The 20,529-nt window shown below is 36.5% G+C and overlaps 1 protein-coding gene across 1 annotated transcript; it reads left to right on the forward strand.

The window, feature by feature from the left end:
• Nucleotides 1–1,737: 1,737 nt before the first annotated feature.
• LOC132122233 (calmodulin-1) lies at nucleotides 1,738–6,040 on the forward strand. The gene is made up of 6 exons (XM_059532241.1): nucleotides 1,738–1,845; nucleotides 3,012–3,042; nucleotides 4,635–4,778; nucleotides 4,933–5,039; nucleotides 5,137–5,272; nucleotides 5,367–6,040. The coding sequence occupies exons 1-6, from the start codon at nucleotides 1,843–1,845 to the stop codon at nucleotides 5,393–5,395; spliced, it is 450 nt and encodes a 149-aa protein (XP_059388224.1). The 5' UTR covers nucleotides 1,738–1,842; the 3' UTR covers nucleotides 5,396–6,040.
• Nucleotides 6,041–20,529: the final 14,489 nt, after the last annotated feature.

A 20,529-nucleotide genomic window follows, 5' to 3' on the forward strand; every position in this document is an offset into this window, starting at 1 on the left:
GGGTATAACCACTGCATGATTCACTCTTTCCCTTAGTTTTACAAGCTCTGGAAAGGCAAGCATGCAGGAAACACCCAAGTTCATGGTTTACTGTTTTAGACGTAACTGTTTTCTTAAAGGAAGTTTGATTCAGTCATCTCCTTTCTTGAGGCGTGGTAGTTAGAGGTGAGGTTGTGCAGAGGCATGGAAAACATCTGGGGTAAATAATGAACCTTATGATCCAAGAGCACGAATACAATGCACATGTATCACATTAACAGTACTGAGGGTGGATCACTCAACTGTTAATCTCAGTTGCTCCTGCAGTTTTTTGGTATTGAAATCCCTCTACCACCCTCAGCAACAGTCTGTCTTCTCATCCCTTCAATATCCAACAGACCTGGGACATGGCCAGAGACAGGTGGCCTGCAAGGAGGGAGCTAAAAGGCAGTCGAGCATTGAGAAACTGGCTAGGCCTCGATAAACAAGGCAGGAACTGGTTGATGGCATCACTACTTTTGGTGCTATTGTTACTGACTTTCTTAAGTTGTATTAATCAATCTCCTTTCTTTACGATGCAGGCTATTGATTTGCGTTTCCTTTTTTTTTGTCAATGATAAAAAAGCAAATATGCAGTAAGTGCCATGACCATTCAACAATTAAACATTAATAAGATATTTTGTTAAGAGCTTATGATAAAATCAGCCACTGTATTAATAATCATTAATAATAACACTTTAATAATTTTATTATAATAGGGAAGTTGACACCATAACTATAAAGATAGCAACATAGAGGAACAACACTGTTGGAATCACTTTCAGAAATGTTTTTTATTTTTATTTTTAGCTAATGTACAGTAAAAGCATTGACAACCAATCAGAATCCACCCGACTTAAATAACACATAAATGGAGTGGGCAATTTACAATAAAAAGAACTTTACTTTACTGTGTGTGTGTGTGTGTGTTTGTGTGTGTGTGTGTGTGTGTGTGTGTGTGTGTGTGTGTGTGAGAGAGAGAGAGAGAGAGAGAGAGAGAGAGAATGCTAACATAGGCCAAGTTTTAGTTATATGTCTAAACATGTCTTAATTGTTCAATATAATTACACAAGCTGCACAACTTTTCTTTGTTTACATATTTAATACACATTCTGAAAAAAGGTTATTTGAATCCAAAAATCGCAAATTGTGTATAAATTACAGCCCAGCACCATGTAATTAAGCTTCTATGGAAAACATAGGCCTATATGTTTTCTTATCTGTGTGAAGATTCATTATAAATATTAAAACCATACTAAGAAACTTGGATACACTTTACATCAATTTTGGGACTTATGCAATTGGAAAAAAATCTTAATATTATCCCAGAACATTAACACTATAATTCTGGCCCCCTAAGGATGGAATTCACAACGGCTCAGGTGATTCCCTATTTCAGCTCTAAAAGTTATATGGCATTTATGACCGGCAAATTTTACAGTGTGTGACCAGGGAGTGACGCATTGCAGGTACAAATGAACCAATCACAGCCATCCGCACAACTGAAAGGCGTTCAGTATTCTTCCGCCGTCATATAGTCCACCTGCACTTGTGCCTCGACACCAGCCGATATCCCAATACAATACCGTATCGTTTTTAAGAAGGACATATATCACGTTTATTCAAGCTTAGTTTAGTTTCGTGGACAAATATCGCGGCATTTTTGAAGCACCGCTAGTCAGAATGCAGTGCGGTTGGCGGATGGATACAGGGAGATGGGAGGTGTTTATGTACGACCGTTAAGGCGGGTCTATACCAATATTCTGACAACCATTTGTGAATCTCTCACGGAGACGGAGGGAGACAGACGGAGAAAAAGAAAAAATGGTGAGTGCACCTAATATTTATGATAAACGATGGATATGTTTTAATGAAAATATATGAACTTAACGTATATTTGCACGCAAGCAAAGAAGTCAAGACACAGAAAAATAGTTTTCTTCAGTCGTTTAACGTTACAGGAAAATGCCGCCAAATGTACTACTACAGTGGATGGACTGAATGAAGGAATATAACGTTAACGTACCCACCGCCTCGCATCTCCTATTCCTTCGGGGTTTGCTGTACTTTTTTGTCATATTCCGCTTGTTTTGTTAATATAACAGGCTAAAACGAAGAAATTATGCGCTAACGTAAAGGAACTGCTAAACTTCTGAGGTCTGCTGCTGCGTGAACCGCTTCACTTTCAGTTTTCATATTGAGAGCGTAACGTAACTTTTTTTTTTTTTTTTTTACCAAACTTTGTAATAGGGTTCTGTAAGCCACAGTGTACAATCTTGAACAGAATTCGTTTGTATTTAAGCTTTGATTGAACAGAAAGTATCCTGTTTGGTTTAGTTGTTAAGTTGGACAGCATCATATAAACGTTAATTTAAACTTTATCCATAACGGACTTCTATCAGAAAAGTAAGTTAGCTGGTTAAACCAAAAAAACAAACAAACAAAAAACTGTTATGTATTGTGTTTTTTGCATAAATTCGTGGAGGGTACATTTTCTTTAAATCTTGAACCATCTTAAGATATTAATGTTCAGTATCACACCTGTTTTGCTCATATATCCGTTTATTTTAATATGCATATGCGTGTTAAAAGGTAACGTTAGTGATCAAATTCAATCATTATGAAATATCCTGTAGTATTCTATCTTGGTTACTCGAGCATTATGACACAGGGCTACTATAACAATAAAAAGGTTCAATTACTATCTAAAATGACTATCTATAGTACCACGAGGGAATAGTTCACCAAATACCGGTAATCAGGTGGATGAACTGCTGTAGTTAGGAGTGTCTAAATACCGTCGCTGTGGAGGGACTTTATTCTCTCCTGCTTGTGTCGTAACATTGAGAGGGAGGGAATCTGAGGTCTTTCTTTGGTCTCACACAGGTTGCTAGACACTGATGTCAGAGAACCAAAACAATATGAATTCTTAGTGAGTTTGTCCTCCACACCATTTAGTAATATGGTTGTTTGTCATCTCTTCCCATCCCCAGGCTGATCAACTCACAGAGGAGCAAATAGCTGGTAGGACATGCTTTTTCTTTTCTTACACACCCCTTCAGAGTTTCTGCACTGGATGATAGCATTTTGCAATACCCTGGCTGTTCCAGTTTGCTATTTTGTTGCCTTTTAAGGTTGTAACTTAGTCAGATCTGTGTGAATGGATGGGTTATTGCTTCCTTGAATGTGCAGGCTCATAACTTTTACAGCATCTAACAAGAAATACGTGAATCTAAACTATAACATATACTGTACAGATAAGTGTAAGGGTAATTTAAGTAAATTGATATTAAATAATTAAAAAAAAAAAATTTTTGTTTTTGTTTTTTTGCTTAGATATTTTTACTTTTTTGTTCTTTAATTATTGTATTAATTAGGGATTGTTATTGTTAACCGAAACTACAATTTACACCATTAAATAGTTTGTTACCAAATAAAATAAACTAGCTAGTTGCTAGGGAAATATTTCTTTAGTAAAATATGTATTTTTAATTTAACCTGATGTAATAAAATAACGAAAACCAAAAAATCTCTTATCTTTCTCTTTCTCTCTCTCTCTATATATTTCTTAATTCACTATAAAAACTGATTCAAAAATATTACTAAACACACGATATGTTTATGTTTTGTTGGGAAAGTTGTAATTGTTCTGTATTCTGTGCTGTTTCTTTGGATAGTATAACATTTAAAAAAAAAAAAAAACTTTTGTAAATAAAATTAAGTGAGTCCGATGCATGTCCTTAAGCTTCAGTATTATTTTGCATGTTTTTAGTAAAAAAATTTGAATGGGCTCATGTTTTGTGTACAAGGAAAGCTGGTTGTCCATCTGTAATGTTGGTTGCTATATTACAGGAGGTATCAAATGGTCTCATCAGCTTTGCTCGATGGGCAGTGTTGGCACTAGGAGGAGTTTTTAATTGGCCTTTAGTGCTCAGACCTCTGGGCAAATGCATGTACTGGTGAAATGTAGTCTCACTTGTCAGTATAGTTTTGTCCTGATTCCTGACTATAAGCCAGCAAGGATCAATTCTCCTCATTTAAACTGATCAGTGACAGTGCTGACTCTTGACTTACTTTACAAAATGCTGTCTTTTGAAAATGACTATATAAGGTACTTAAGGCATCTACGCAAAGCGATTTGTTTTGCATATTGTCTTTGCATGTAACTAACTAATGGTGTTCTGCAGGTCAAAGGCCTTAAAACTAGTACTTGTGGTCAGCTGTTGCCCTGGCTCTGGGGTGTTTGTGTGCATCTTCCACAGCATCCTGTCACCCTAGAATTCATCTGTGGAGGCGTTTGTTGTTACTGGTCTTAGCAACACACAGCTTTTTAAAAAAAATGCTAATTTTGACGTTTTAGAACTTGTTGTAAAGCATAAACGGTTTAAGATGAAGTACATAGTATGGGATCTACAAAGTGGCCATGTGGAATTTTAATGCCTACAAGTAGTTAATTATTCAAAAAGCTTGACATGAAAAGTAGAAGTACTTTACCTCTTCCTTTTGTGTATTGCTAACATGGAAAAGCGACTGATGTCTGTGATTTTTGAGGGAGGGTTTATGAAAATGGTTATGTGGCTCAAAAACTGATCTGTCTCCCCTGGTTATCTTCCCAGAGTTCAAAGAGGCATTCTCACTATTTGACAAAGATGGGGATGGCACCATCACCACAAAAGAGCTGGGCACTGTCATGCGCTCCCTTGGCCAGAACCCTACAGAGGCAGAGCTGCAGGATATGATCAATGAGGTGGATGCAGATGGTGAGGACACATTTTTGCTGCTACATTAGCCATCAGCATGTTAACTCTTGCAAGGAGGGTCCAATTTGAATATGACTTGAAACCATTTTCCTGAAGTGTTTTATCACAATTAGAACATGCACTTATCTGAATGTGTACATTACTCTTTAAATAGGTAATGGAACAATAGACTTCCCTGAGTTCCTGACCATGATGGCAAGAAAGATGAAGGACACAGACAGCGAGGAGGAGATCAGAGAAGCTTTCCGTGTCTTTGATAAGGTAAGGCTTCTGTTGAATTCAGTTGACCTGTTATTAAGGTTTTTTTTAGGAACATCCCTATACTTAATTTGGATGGATTGTTGTTCTCTCTGTTCAGGACGGGAACGGATATATCAGTGCTGCTGAGCTGCGCCATGTGATGACAAACTTGGGGGAGAAATTAACAGATGAGGAGGTGGATGAAATGATTAGAGAAGCAGACATTGATGGGGATGGTCAGGTCAATTATGAAGGTTAGTATGTGTCCATTTAAAACATTTAGTACTAATCTTTGGTTGCCCCTTTTTTCACAGTGATGCTTAATCACCCTTTTTTCTCTTTTCACAGAATTTGTACAAATGATGACAGCGAAGTGAAGGCCTTGTACAGAATTTCTTGTATAAAATTATCTGCCTTTTCTTGTTTTTCATTTCTGCAAAATGTTTCATTTTAATTTCTCCCCATCCTCTCCTGCTGTCCAAAGGATCTGCATGTATACTATAAGATTTGAGTGCTCATGCCTTCCCCCAACTCCTAGTCATCGTAAACAATCTGTTAGGAGCAGTTATGGGACCAGGTGATACGTATAGGCACAGATACTGACTACGCACAGGCCCCTTTTTCCTCTTTTTTTGCTCTGTCTGCCTTCCCACCCGACGAGCGGTGACATCAAGGGTCCAGCTGACACACAGCGAGGCATCATTTCAAACATTTTTGGCATGATTATTTTTTTCTTCTCTTGATTTTATGTGGAGGTGCAACTCTACATGGACAATGGACTGAGTATAAATAGAAATGGGAAAAGTCCTCAGCATTGCACTATTGCAACATCGTTGAATTAAATACTAACGGGTTTATCGCCAGGTACTCATATACTCTAATCTTTTTGTATTTGTTCTGTTCTTACTATGCTTTTTAATTAGTCACTTTTCTTTTGTAACTGCTTATGGCACAGCCATGCCTCAAAATCCATTCCAAGTTGTATATTTGTTTTCCAATAAAATTAACAATTTACCCAAAAACTGTTTCCCCTGCCTTTTATTTCTAATGACTATATTGCTACATACTTTGGAGCAGAGGTGGAAAGTAACTAATTACAAATACATTCGTTACAGTACTTGAGTAAATTTTTTTCTATTTTCTTGAGTATAATTAAATTGTGGTAATTTTACTTCTATTTGAGTAGGTCAAATCATTCAACTTCACTTCATTTATTTTTCATCCAAAGTACAAAATTTTTTTTGAAAGAAGGTGGTGCTGATGGAAAAATGGAGCGAGCTGGTGTTTGACGGGCACTTTTCACAACTTCTGGGGTAGAGCCATCCACTTCACTTCAGGCAGTAATATTTTCTAGTGAACACTCAAAATACATTGTTTAGGTAGCACTTTACAATACTTAACTAACATGTTAATACACTTTAATACTTTAACCATATTGTAAAGTGTTACAATTATTTGTGTTAAAGTATATATATATATATATATATATATATATATATAATGTTCACAAAAACACTGAAATTAAACTGAAAAGCAAGCAGGTGTGCATGACTTGGTGTGGCAGCCAATACAATAATAACAGTTGTTAATATAGCAGTTGTTCCCTGCCCTGGTTCTGGAGGCACCCCAACACTGCACATTTTGTGCACCTTTCTGTGACACACCAATTTCTGATCTTGGAGTCACTACTAATGAGCTGATGACCTGAATCAGGTGTGTTTGATAAAGGAGACATGCAAAACATGCAATGTTGGGGTGCCTCCAGGACCAGGATTTGGAACCACATGCAAAGAGTGCTCCTTTTAAATTTATTTAAAAACTGTCACTCATTCATCACGATTTCAAAAAGTTCCAACATCGTTGGAACACAGTTGGAGCAAAACATGTAACACAAAGTTCAGTTAAATGGTAAAAATACAAAACTAAATGTACGAAGCTTTGGCTAAAATAACAGCAACATTAACAACAACACTGAAATAAAAGCACATGCATTTTAATGTGCATCAGGCTGATAGATCAATCATGATTTGTCTGTCAATCAGATGGATTGCGTGCTTTGGATGTGTGTGCAGTGCACATACAGTATATAAACTATTCAGCCTTATTATTTGTTTGTAAACCAATCCTAAAATTGTCATTAGGAAAATACAGAAAAAAATATTATAGTATACAAATTGTTGGTTATTATCCAGCAGTGTATTTGATTTCGTATCCAATTAAAATAATAAACAAAGCCTGTCAATTAGACAAAAGTCAAAAGTGTTTTTTTTTTCATAGTATTCAGCTAACAATGAAATAGTTCGCAATAGGAGAATAAATGCTAATGATATCTAAGATTTTTTATTTATTTATTTATTATTATTATTATTATTACCTTATTGCAACCTAAATTAGGAATTTGAAAAAAATCAGAATCATTCAATTCAAATGATGCCCAACCTTACACATACCCCACATGATTTTTTTCTGACACATTTCTATTCACACTGTTTTAAACCCTCACTTACTCTACTTTGCATTTGCCCTTCTTAAAAACGTCACGGGGCTATTTCTGTCCAGCAGAGATCATTCCTGTTTTTCTTCCTGTGCATTTCTTCTCCCCTTTTCTTTCACTCTCTTCTCTCCTCCTGAGTCTTATACGTGAATGCATTTTTTTTAATTAGTTATAAAACAGTTGCTCCTGGCAACAGGGATAGGTAGTATGTTTGCTTAACATAGCGTCAAACAATTTATGAGACTTATATCATGTTTTGCTCCAAGAACACTATATAACGTCAGTCGTGTTTGAAACAGTTAGCTTTTGTGGTTCCATTTTGCTTCTTATCACAGTGAGTCAGAATTTTTTTTTATAAAAATCTTTACTGTGGTACAAGCTATGTCAACTACAGTACTCTGTAACACAGTAACTTGAGTAGTTTTTCAGCAAACTACTTTTACTCGTCCTTAATACATATTATTTTTCAGCACTTTTACTAGTCAAGTAAATTATCCCTTAAGTAGTGAATCTAGTGATACTTTTACTTAAGTACAATTTCTTAGTACTTTTTCCACCACTACTTTGGAGTGACTTTGCATGATTATAATCAGTGTAATTAGCTGTAATTAGGTACTTTTTAAAGACTTGAATAGTTAAGATGTCTTAAAACAAATAGCAACTTCTGTTCAAATGGTTATCAAATAACTTCTAAGTGAGTGCTGTGTCCTCTGGCCAGTCTGTTTGCTGGCCATCTCTCTGCTGTTTACTGCAAACTACTTATGAGTAAAATGGTCTAACCAAGGTTGCTTAGTATACATTTTAAAGTGAATTTAAATCTGTTCAAAAGCCTAAAATCTGTGTAGGACTGATCCTCCGAAAAAGAGACTTCTGGTTAAACTTGCAGGCTAATTCTGTTCCAAATCGAAAACAGGGAGCTTATTCTACAAAACCTCTTCGGTCTCCTTAAAAGGAGTTCCTCAAGTCACTCACCGAGTGTTTCACTGTTAACAAGCTGCACACAAATGGTGATGTTCCCTTTGAAATAATCACATGTAGGTAACTGCCAGTTTGAGGAGTGAGCAAACGCTCACAATGCAAACAAATGCAAAGTGATGGTGATGGAGGCCAATGAGGCATAAGCGGCTCACTGTATCGAGGGAGATATGTGTGCATCTCATCTCAGGGAACTATTTACCACCGTGCTGAGCTTTCTGACGTGTGATATTCATGTTCCATCACGTTTCCTAGCAACCGTGAATTCCAGTCTCATGGGTAGCTGCTCTTTCCCTTTTCCAGTAGGCTCTGAAGGATCATCAGGAGTTGAGCAGTGCTCCCATGTTCACGTCATGTAACTATGCAACTGACTGACGATGGAGATGTGGCGCTCTGCAGAGGTAGAGTAAATAAAAGACAAGGCCAGACTTTGCATTTGTACAGTCAGCAAATGGTGACACACTAATAGACTTTTATTAAATGGAGACCAGTGGAAGAAATAATGATTTCTGCCTTCTTGTGTTTCTACCCTTCTGGTTTGTTTAAAGATTCTCTCTGTGGGAGTTCACAGGACAACAGAGTCATGAGACCTTGTGATATTACTGCAATCCAGGCTAACAATAGCTCTTCCCCTTATTGTTATGATAGCAGGACACCAAAGACACTCCATCACTGCACTATAAAAGATGTCTCGAAACCATATCAAGCCCTCGCCAGATCTGATGGTGTTCATTTTAGTCATTTCTTCATTGTGATGGGAAAGAAGAACCGAAAATGAAATATTCGTTTTGGGAAGTGACAAAGCAGTTTCAAATCTATTTTGCAATCATGTTTTGTATGGAAGCTAATTATTGCCTCAGAGTAAAAAATAAAAAAAATAAAAAATAAAAAAAATGAATTGGTAAAAGGTAATTACCAATTTTAAAACGTTTCATTGTTTATATTTCTTATATTGACTTAGAGAGAGAGAAAAAGAAAAGCTGAAAATGTAAAAAGAAAATGAATATTTTATTTCTCATAATGTCTCATACAATTCCAATTTCACAATTGGAACTTTAAACAAAACGTTTAACAAACATAACTGTATCATAAATACCTTGCCTCAGAGAGAGAGAAAAAAAATGAAAAGGCTGGAAATATAAGTTGCCATGATAGAACTATAGCTCACAATTAAAACTTTTCACACTTTTTTCAAATAAAACGAAAAAGGTTGCCATTTTAAAAAATAAAAATGGCAATTTATTTTAATTGACTTTGTTAAATTCATTGTAGTTCTCATAATCGTGATGTATTTTGCTATTTGCAATTTGGATTTATATTTAGACTTCATCTCACAATTACCTAAGGTGAAAACTGCCTTCCATAATTCTGAGATCATTGACCGTTTGTAACATTTAACTTGGACAATATCGAATCATCTCATTAACTAACACTCTCTGATTCTTTGCTTGTCTTGTTTTTGGAACGCATCAGCTGAAAAGTTCTCTGCTCATCTGGCCCTCTGATGTTATTGCCATCCTTATGATTATTGCTATAACTCAGCAAGGACACAATGCCAGCCATTCTCAGAATGTGTCAGCCGCCTCACGTACAGCCTTCCGTACCACAATGACTCTTAATAGGATCATCTTTCTCCCCGGATCCTGGCTGTCCACCCTCTCTGTGCGTGGTTTGGCAAACGCTGTGGACATTATCACATGTTGCTGATGGATACCTGTGTGTATGAGCGCGAGCGCGCAGCTGCTCCTGTTGTTGTGCCATGATAAATGGCAAAGGGGTGTTTAATGGTTAAACACCCCATGGTTATTGTTCAATCCTGAGTTCAGGGATGGCTCAGGGCGTCTCACCCCCTGGGCCCAGTTTGTACCAAAAAAACAAGCCAAAAAAAGAAATCACTGAAGGGCAGCAATGAGAACAAACAGTTATTTCAAACAAACGCTGCAATGTTGGTCAGTTCAAAAGCCTTTTCCTCAGAGACGAAATTACAGCTCTAATTTAAAGGAACAAGATAGGTTCAGTTGCCTAGAAGCCGAGGTTTGATTAGCCTCCTTGTATGGCAGCCAAATCCAATTCAGATCTCAGCCAGGTTGGCAACGCCTCATAAAGAAGGAATTTTAATGGGGTTAGTGCTTGGCGGCCTCTTGGTCGCAACAGGTCTTCATAGTCAAGGTTTGGATGGAACAGTTTTTCTGACGTGTGCCAAAATTAACACCTCCTCCTGAGTCTCCCTCTGCCCCTCTGAAGGGATTGAGTGACTCCTGCCTCGGGAGTCCGATGACATGTAATGTCAGTGTAACCGGATTACCAGGTTTGATTTAACCACACAAAAACACGAGTGCTCAGTGTCCTCAACATTGCTTAGCTGAATTCCAATGAATCAAAAAACACTGGGGATCTGTTTCAAACATTAAATAATCTTTTGGAAACCAACTGGATGAGACTGAGTCATAGGAGGCCTGATACGGACAAAATTGGGTCATAAAACTAATCTGTGTTTTTTTTTAATGGTGGCTCATTTTTCTGTCTAGAAAGGGACACTGTAGATACAAGCAACATGCGCTATTTCTGCCCACCTTTCAGCCAGGGAGGGGGTGGTGAGAGAGAGAGAGAGAGAGAGAGAGAGAGAGATCGGGGGTGGGAGGTGGAAGTTGCTGAAAATAGTGGAAAGCAATTAGAATATCACAAAGTTCAACCCCAGGGGGAAAAAACTGGTGAGATTTTTGAAACAAAAGAGCTGTGTTCTCAGACGAGCAAGAAACTGAGGAGAGAAGCAAGAATGAGAAAGGAAGTTAAATGGAGGAGGGGAAGCGTAATTTAACTCACGAGGATCTGACGCAGAGAGGAGTGGTTCATTTCTGGCACAGTGCCACAAAGAACTCTTTTCAGGAAAAAAAAAAAAAGATGTCGGCTGAGATTATGTCAGGAGCCACTCAAAATAGTTCTAAAGGTGGGGCCATGCATTCTAGAAACAGAGTTTGGAGGTCATCTAACTCAACCTGAAAAGGAAAAGGACAGTTTAAGTGCTAGCATGGGTTTTTGGGTTGCAGTTCGTCTTTGTAATCACTTTTTCCAAGGGCTAGGATGACATTACTGTGCTACCTTTCTCTAATACTCATGTGTTTTTGCCTGCTGAGGGGAGTAAATTAAAATGTCACCTGAATTCTTCCTCATGCTGTTGACCCAGACCACACTTAATTTGTCTACGCAAGGTGCCCCGGGCCCATCCTTTCAGTTTAGTACTGTATATTGCAAGACTGGATTTAGTCCGTTTAGGCAAGACATTTGCCATTCAAACTAATGAATGAACCCTCAAGTTATTCCAAACTCGCAAAACTCTCTCTCTCATTATTTACTTAATGTCATTACACACCTTTGACTTTTGTTTTCTGCAAAACACAAAAAGAGCTCATTCATTAGATCCCCGATAAGTCTTGTTTATTTATTTGTATCAGGTCAACAGAAGTATCAGTGGTTTGTATCTGATGCAATAAAGCCATGTATCTCTCCCTCAAAATTAAAGCAGCTCACATTTTGTGAATTAATCTTTGTGAATCCATTTTGTGAATCCAAATTAGTTGGATTATTTTAAGGAATCAGTCAATCTGGTTCACAAAACCTGTTTGAATGGTTTGTTCACAAATTAGACTGGTTCTTGTGTCCAGTTCACTAAAACCCATAAGACCTTCAATCATTTTCAAAACACAAATGAATATATTTTTGGATGAAATCCAAGAGCTTTTTGATCCTGCATAGACCGCAATGCAACTGACACATTCAAGGCCCTGAAAGGTTGTAAGAACTTTGTTAAAATAGTCCATCTGAAATCAGTGGTTCAACTGTAATTTTACAAAGCTACAAGAAAACTTTTGTGTGCAAAGGAAACCTTTTTTCTTCTTCTGTCAATGTAACTTGAACTATTTTAAAAATGTCCTTATACCTTTCTTGGCCTTGAACGTGTAAGTTGCGTTGCTCTCTATGCAGGCTCAGAAAGCTCTCAGATTTCATCAAAAGTATCTTCATTTGTGTTCCGAAGATGAACAAAGGTCTTATGGGTTTGGAATGACATGAGGGTGAGTAATTTATTATAGATTTTTAATTTTGGGGTAAACTTTCCCTTTAAGGGAGGTTTCAGAAGACTTGGAATATAGTGCATATGTCATATGGACTGTTATTTGAAGCTTGCAATGGCATCCTCAATGGTGTCCACAAATGAAAAAAGGTCACAGATTTGGGACAAAATGAAGGTGAGTGCACGATGACAGAAATTTAATTTTATGCTATGATTGATTAGTTTACATGGGTTATATGGCTTAGCAATGCCAAGGTTTTGAGTTCACATCCAATCTGACAAATGCTGATATTCTAATCTTGGACCTTTGCCATTAGCACAAGGGTTAAAAATACAGATCCACTTACTCAGTGACTTACTATGATCGCAATTCTGCCCAATTTCCATCATGGACTTGAGTGATGCACTTATCGGCAGGTTGTTCCAGAGGAACAGCTCCTGTGGTTTGTGTAAAAAGGCTTCAGCTGAATGAAAAGTTACCCTTATATCACCCTTGGAGTGTTTCCCATTATTACCAGAGCAACAGCACAGTGTATCACACCATCCTTCTGCTGATGAGAAAAGGTAGACAACTAAAGTAGCCACTGGGATGTCTCTAAACAGCCCGTACATAATGGCCAACATAAATTTGGATCAAAGCAATATCACTTTTATTAGATGCAATATATCCTTCAGCATTCCTAAATGCAAAACGAGAGCCATGAGAACAATTTGTGTTGTGCTTTACGACCTGTACTCATTTGTCATGTGCTTTTACCTCATCCCTAGATGCATGTGTAAAGACTGACATTAAAACCATTCAGCTGTCCGACTGGTCCTTTGACCTTTTAGCACAGGTGAAATTCCAGCATCTGGAGGAAAAGTTATTTAGTCTATTTGCAGAGACATGGTTTAAGTGGTCAAACAAAGATATTTATGAGCCAACTAAATGTAATTCGTATGAATATCTTTTATTTATTGTATGACAATAGATGTTAGTGATCTTTAGGCAATGATCTACAAAGGTTTGAAATCGAGTTTGAACATTTCTTGCCAGAGCTGTGGTGAGTCTAATGTGATCATGCACACAGTAATCCATTTAAGTCATTTTATGAATGCTCAGCAGGGAGATGGCTCAGTCTCCTGTCTCAGATGGCCTTGACTTCTCTAATTGATCCACAACAATCGATGAGCTACTCACGTCCGGAGCATGGTATTGTACTCCTGCAATTATATTCAAATGTTAATCGTGTAAAGATAATTCAGTTTCATAGTTTAGTTCCAGAGAGGATGTATTATGTTTCTTGGTGTACAAACACAATAATGGCGGAGTGAAATGAAGTGAATCCCCAATTGCTTGAGTTGGAAATCTTTTGTCTGACATATCACAAAGCATAACCAAATAAAACAATGATAGACTGAGATATCACCACGTAATTACCATTACTTTTGGGCTGTAAACTACCATTCAAAAGTTTGTCTGGTAAGGTCTTGTTTTTAATGTTTTTTTTTTTTTTTAAATGCCTCAAAATATTTATAAAGCTTGCTGAAATCATTAAACTCATACAGATTTTAATGTTTCATTTTCTACAGTCTTGCACACAAAACAGTTTATATTAACTTGAAGATAAATAATTATTATACTACCTAAGAATTGACAGAAATGTATTACAACCCGAATTCCGGAAAAGTTGGGACGTTTTTTAACTTTTAATAAAATGAAAACTAAAAGACTTTCAAATCACATGAGCCAATATTTTATTCACAATAGAACCTAGACAACATAGCAAATGTTTAAACTGAGAAAGTTTAAGTGGATAAAAGTATAAAATTTCTCAGTTTAAACATTTGCTATGTTATCTATGTTCTATTGTGAATAAAATATTGGCTCATGTGATTTGAAATTCCTTTAGTTTTCATTTTATTAAAATTTAAAAAACGTCCCAACTTTTCCGGAATTCGGGTTGTATATTTGCTAAACAGAAAAGTTCAAGTTCTTGAAAGTATTTTCATTTATGCACTCAATACTTGGTCGGGGTTCCTATAGCACAAATGACAGCATCAGTGAGGAGTGACATGGAAGTGATCAGTCTGTGGACTGCTGTGGCACTATTGAGCCTTCAGCTCGTCTGTATTGTTGGATCGACTATTTCTCATCTTTCTCTTGAAAATATATTCCATATGGGGTTCAGGTCAGACATGTTGGCTGGCCAATGAATCACAGTCATATCATGGTCAGCAAACCACTTGGAAGTGGTTTTGGCACTGTGGGCAGGTGCCCACATCTTAAAGCTTAAAAGCTTATCAGCAGATGGAAGTATAAAGTTCTCCAAAATCTACTGGTAGATGGCTGCATTGAATTTGATAATTTGACTTGATAAAACACAATGGACTAACGCCAGCAGAAGTTACGGCATCCCAAAACATCACTGACTTCAGAAACTTCACACTGGTCTTCAAGCAGCTTGGATTCTGTGCCTCTCCAGTCTTCCTCCAGACTCCAGACCTTGATTTCCAAATTAAATGGAAAATTTACTTTTATCTGAAAAGAGGACTTTGGACCACTGAGTAGCAGTCCAGTTATTTTTCTCTTTAGCCCAGGTAAGAGCCTTCTGACGTTGTTTCTGTTTCAGAAGTGGCTTGGTGGCCCTTTTCCCAAAAACATCTGAGCGTGGTGACTCTTAATGCACTGACTCCGGCTTCAGTCCACTCCTTGTGAAGCTCTCCCAAGTGTTAGAATCAGCTTTGCTTGACAGTATTCTCAAGCTTGCGGTCATCCCTGTTGCTTGTGTACCTTTTCCTACCGAATTTTTCCAGTCAATTTTGCATTTAATATGCTTTGATACAGCACTCTGTGAACAGCCACCCCTTTCAGCAATGACCTTCTGTGACTTACCCTCTTTTTGGAGGGTGTCAGTGATCGTCTTCTGCCAAGCCAGCAGTATTCCCCATTATTGTGGTTTCAAAGAACAAGAGATACCTGGAATTTATACTGTAGAGATGGTCATTTAATGAAACTTAATGTAAATATTGTAAAATTTTGAGATACTGGATTTTTTACTTTCACGAGCTGTAAGCTCTAATCATGAAAATTAAAAAAAAACTTTTGAAATGTCTTACTTTACATGTAATGAATCTAGGATATATGAAACTTTATAAGTTACTACAAAATGTTTCTACAAAAATTAACTTTTCACGATATTCAAATTTTTTAGATGCACCTGTATGTATGCATATATATATATATATATAGAGAGAGAGAGAGAGATGGTAGGAGGACAATTTATTATCATTAAAGCATGGCTGTTTACAGAATTATTTTTAAAAAAAAGTGTCCGATTTTTTGGTTAGGAAGTCATGAAATTCATTAGATAATAGCTTGTGCTCAAATATAATCCATGCATGATCTCTGTTTGTGATCACACACAGGCCCCAGAGCAGACAGACATAACCAATATAAATTATGATTTTGAGTTAAAGCAGTTCTGTGAGGGATTTAGGTACAGTAGCTCTTGAAAGAGAGTGTTGTTTTAAGTAATGGCTTTCAGTACTACCTGGTAATTTTTGGAAGGATCACTAATGACAAAATCCAAGGAATCAGCAGTCTCCTCAGTGCCATTGCCCATGCACCATGATCCAGTGACCCTGCCATGACCAATCTCTAACATTTGCTTCTTACTATGATTAAAACGCCCACACTCGATCTAAGTTACAGAGACAGATGATATTTATCTGCATAGCTGCATGCACTCGCATGCTAATGAAAACAAGATCCCTTGAAATCTCTGTGACCTCAGCTTAACCTGTCTGAACCTCTCTGAAGCAAAAGAAATTAAGCTAAATTAATGATTTAGACACAAGTGAGGAAAACTGACACTCCTTTGAATATACTTTCCCACTGAACAAAAATTTTGAGTAACACTCAAAACATAAAAACTGATTTTTATAAATTTTATATTCATAATAGCATATTTATTTCATTCTAATATTGTGTATTTTTTCTTCATTTGTAAGTTTAAAATACTCTTCATAAGTATTTTTAATATAATATAATATAATATAATATAATATAATATAATATAATATAATATAATATAATATAATATAATATAATATAATATAATATAATATAATATAATATAATATAATATAATATAATAATGGGAGAAAAACTATTACAGTGATATGAACCTGCATAGATGTTACCAGAGCTATCAGAGAAGGTCGCATTTGAATTATCCATGGCCTAGAACCCCACCTGTGTTTTTTTTCCAGTGGCTCCCCAGATGAGATGGCCCTGACAGGGCCTCGGTAATGGAGTCGGACCCAGGTGCCCCAGTATCCATTTCCTCTACCAACACGGGCTCCCCTGGATGGGGTGCACTGCTCGATTGAATGACTCTTGAAACTTTGATGAGCTCGGATAGGCCAGTGCTCCACAGACAAAGAGGCAGTGTTCTTTGCCCAATAGCGCTACTAGGAAGATGCTGGGTCAGCCATGGGACATGGATAAAACCTGTTATTGAAGCCAATCCAGTGCTCATGCCTCCATGAAAACAGGCTAATGGGAAACCGCTGGTTTATGCCAAAATGCAAACAGATTGATTAGGCTTGTAAATAGAACTAGCCTCAAGTTCACCTGTGAGGAAGACTATAGCATATTTCTGTTCTGCGGTATTTCATATTAACAGCTGAACTGTAAAATCATTTAAAAAACAGAAAAAAACAATAGAACCTTAGGCGATAAAACCAAAGCTGTTTATTATACAAAAAAGATTTATAAAATGTAAAGATATCTATTGAAATCTGAGTCTCAGTAGTATGGAAATACTTTGAAATAGCGAGCCCTTTATGGATGTTTATGAATCTGCATTAATATGAATATATGCAGGGCATAGTTACACAACTTGATCAAAACATTAGATAATCCATCTTCAACCCAGACTGAAATTCCTGGCAGAGGACCAATAACATCTTCACAACAAAACATCTGAAGAGGAGATAACGCGCAGCTTCAAAAACTTATTTCCGTCACAAGACCTTTATAGAAATAGCAATGTTACATGGGAAAGCTATTTGTAGTTTGTATAAGCTATTTGTAGTTAAGTTATAAGGATCTCATAATAAAGTAGTGAAGCAACCCTTTGAAAAAAAGCAGTTAGCTTCAAGCTAAAAGCAAACTGATGCAACAAGAAAGCAGGATCAAGATCTCCTCCACATTGAAATAATGACATTTACAGTAATATGACACACATATATAAAAATGCAGGGATATTTACATCGATTACCACACATTCCACACCGTAAACCGACAGTAATTTACCACCAAGAACCAAAACTATTAAGATAACTATAATGATAATTATATTAGCATCCACATCAACGGAAGATAACGTTTTGTTTATTATGAGTGTGTGCTGCAGTTACTGTATGTTGTCTACCACTTTAATTGCTTAGGCTTTCGAAGTTCTGATTGGCTGTCAGTGTTTTTATTGTTCATCATTTGGAGAAAAAAATCCAGTGCTTGTTCCATTTCTATATAATTTGTGTCGTTATCATTATAGTGTGGTGTGGAAATAAATAGAATTACAACATTACTGTTACAGTTAATCCTATAGTTACTGTCCTTAAAGTGATCAGCCCTTAAATGCACAGTCACACTTGAACATCATTTTGGCGGCCAAATTTAGAGGACAAAAAAGATTTATATTCAATTGCATAGCTATTGATAGAAGTAATTTTCAAACCAAAAACATATATACTGTATAGCTTGGCAAAAGAAAGAAATATATTATTCTGAACAATTATTGGTGTATTTTATTTGTCATACTGTAGTTTTCTCAAAAGCAATTAGCCATTTGAGGCAGTGATGTTATTAAAATTAAGGGGCTTATAGATAATATGATTCACATTGAGCCAAATGTCAAGTAATCAAGTAATGCATGGCATTAAGTTGCTTACTGTTTTACGTTTAGCATTCTGTAATGAAACACTGCTATTTAATTCCTTGCAATAGAGAAGATAGTATTTTCAAAACGGCTGCACTACTGAAAGTTTGCCACTGAAAGCTACTCATCAATATTAATAAATACTGTAAGGAGATGTGAAGGTGAGAAAGTCTTTTCTTTACATATTATTATCACTTTTTCATCTCTCCGAAAGCTGATGGTCTAGAATAATGGTTAATTATAGCCACTGCACATCCATAACCAAGATATACAACTCATCCCCATTGTGAACAGAAAGGAAGGTGGGCTGATTATAAAGAAGGAGAATAGAGAAAAGAGGCAAGAATGGGGGAGGGGAGGATGCTGGAGAGAAAGTCTGAAATGATTTCCCTTTCCACAAACCCATGCATTAAAAGAACCTCCCACACTTGAGGGCGAGGAGAACGAGAGACTTTACATCACAAGTGATGGTATAGATTTCAGATATTCCCACCAAAAGGGAACACAATCACATCACCCACATAAGCAATCTTCTCCTGGGGACCTTAAGGGTTCTGCTGGGATCCACGGTGTGGGATACAAGAGAAAAGGATAAGAGGATTAGACATTAAACACCTGCCTCTGGGAGTCCTCACCTTACATGCCCTGTGTGAGCGAGAGTTTTTAACCGTTTGGTGCACAGCACTGCTTCTTTCACGCAGGCAGGCCTCTCTGTTAGAGAATATTTATCCTGTCAGGCTGCAGCCAAGGGTTCAATACTGCCATTGCATAATTGCCCGGAATGCTACCCCACCAATGGAATTTAATTACAACCCCTGGAGAGTCGATGTCTTTTGACAGGTAATTGAAAAAATGCAGGGGACAGAAAGCCCCGCTCAGGAATAATAGGATGCCTGGAAACTGCAGTGCAATGAGGAAATCCTAAAACACCAAGGACAAATTAAATTACTAATAGGCTGGAGTCAGACTGAAGAAATTGACTGTATCATTCTATGCCTTTATACTGTTTAAAAAATTTTGAGAGATACATACAAGCTAACATACTCTGATCAGGACAGATGGAGGAGAAATATCTGCTGGCCATGAAACACAATTCATGCACAGTTGCTTCTCTTCATAAGTTACTGTCTGATTAGTAGAGGAGAAAAGTACATAAGTACATAACACCAGGTATACTAGTCTTGTACTATTCAAGTGTCAGGTCCACACACAACTTTAATATAAACTGCATGCTCAAAAATATTATAACATATTTGAGCTATAGCTATGTGAAAGCTAGCACATTCATTCTTAAAATCAGAAACAGTCACATTTTAAGATATAAAATCAGTATTTACCCTTATATAAAGTCGAATTGTGATAAATAGTCACATTATGAGAAGACATGATGTAAAAAATGTTTGTCGGGACACAAAGATTTTGTGAGTGAACACAAACGTATTTACATATTCTACAGAATTGGTCCAGAGTTAGAGTTGAAAAAAAAAAAAAATATATATATATATATAAATGTATGGGTTTCATTTAAATCAGTCTCGGCCAATAGACTAAAACATACAGTAGAAGTACAGTAGTGACATGAAAAATGCGGGACACTTTTATTTTTATTTTTTCATAATTTACTTTTTTTTTTAAAACCACTTTTTAAACGAATCAAAAAGATACTTACAATAGCACAAAACAACAAAAGAAAAAAAAATACAAAAATTATTTAAATAACATTTTTATAAGTAAAAAATTAAGGGGTTAGGGTTCAGGATAGCCACCTCCCTATTGAAAGTACCCAATAAATGATGATTTTATATATATTAAACTTACTAATATTTTAAATATTATTGTGGGTTGCATTTTAATACTTAAATGCTTTCTAAATGTATTTTTTTTTTGGTTGTGAGAAAGCAGTTTGCACCAATTCTGTAGAATGGCATACATGTGTATGTGTGTGTGTGTGTGTATATATATATATATATATATATATGCCTAAGCACTTCACCCCCATCTATCAAAAAGTTTAGTGACATGCAGTGATATACAGTTAGCATCTAT

The sequence above is a fragment of the Carassius carassius genome, chromosome 40, assembly GCF_963082965.1.
Source record: "Carassius carassius chromosome 40, fCarCar2.1, whole genome shotgun sequence".
Classification (NCBI taxonomy): Eukaryota; Metazoa; Chordata; class Actinopteri; order Cypriniformes; family Cyprinidae; genus Carassius; species Carassius carassius.

Excerpts from the sequence above, each read along its gene's own strand:
- LOC132122233 (XM_059532241.1), top strand. Across the intron at positions 4,779-4,932 it reads CAATGAGGTGGATGCAGATG|GTAATGGAACAATAGACTTC; the intron begins GTGAGGACACAT and ends CTCTTTAAATAG. Across the intron at positions 5,040-5,136 it reads CTTTCCGTGTCTTTGATAAG|GACGGGAACGGATATATCAG; the intron begins GTAAGGCTTCTG and ends CTCTCTGTTCAG.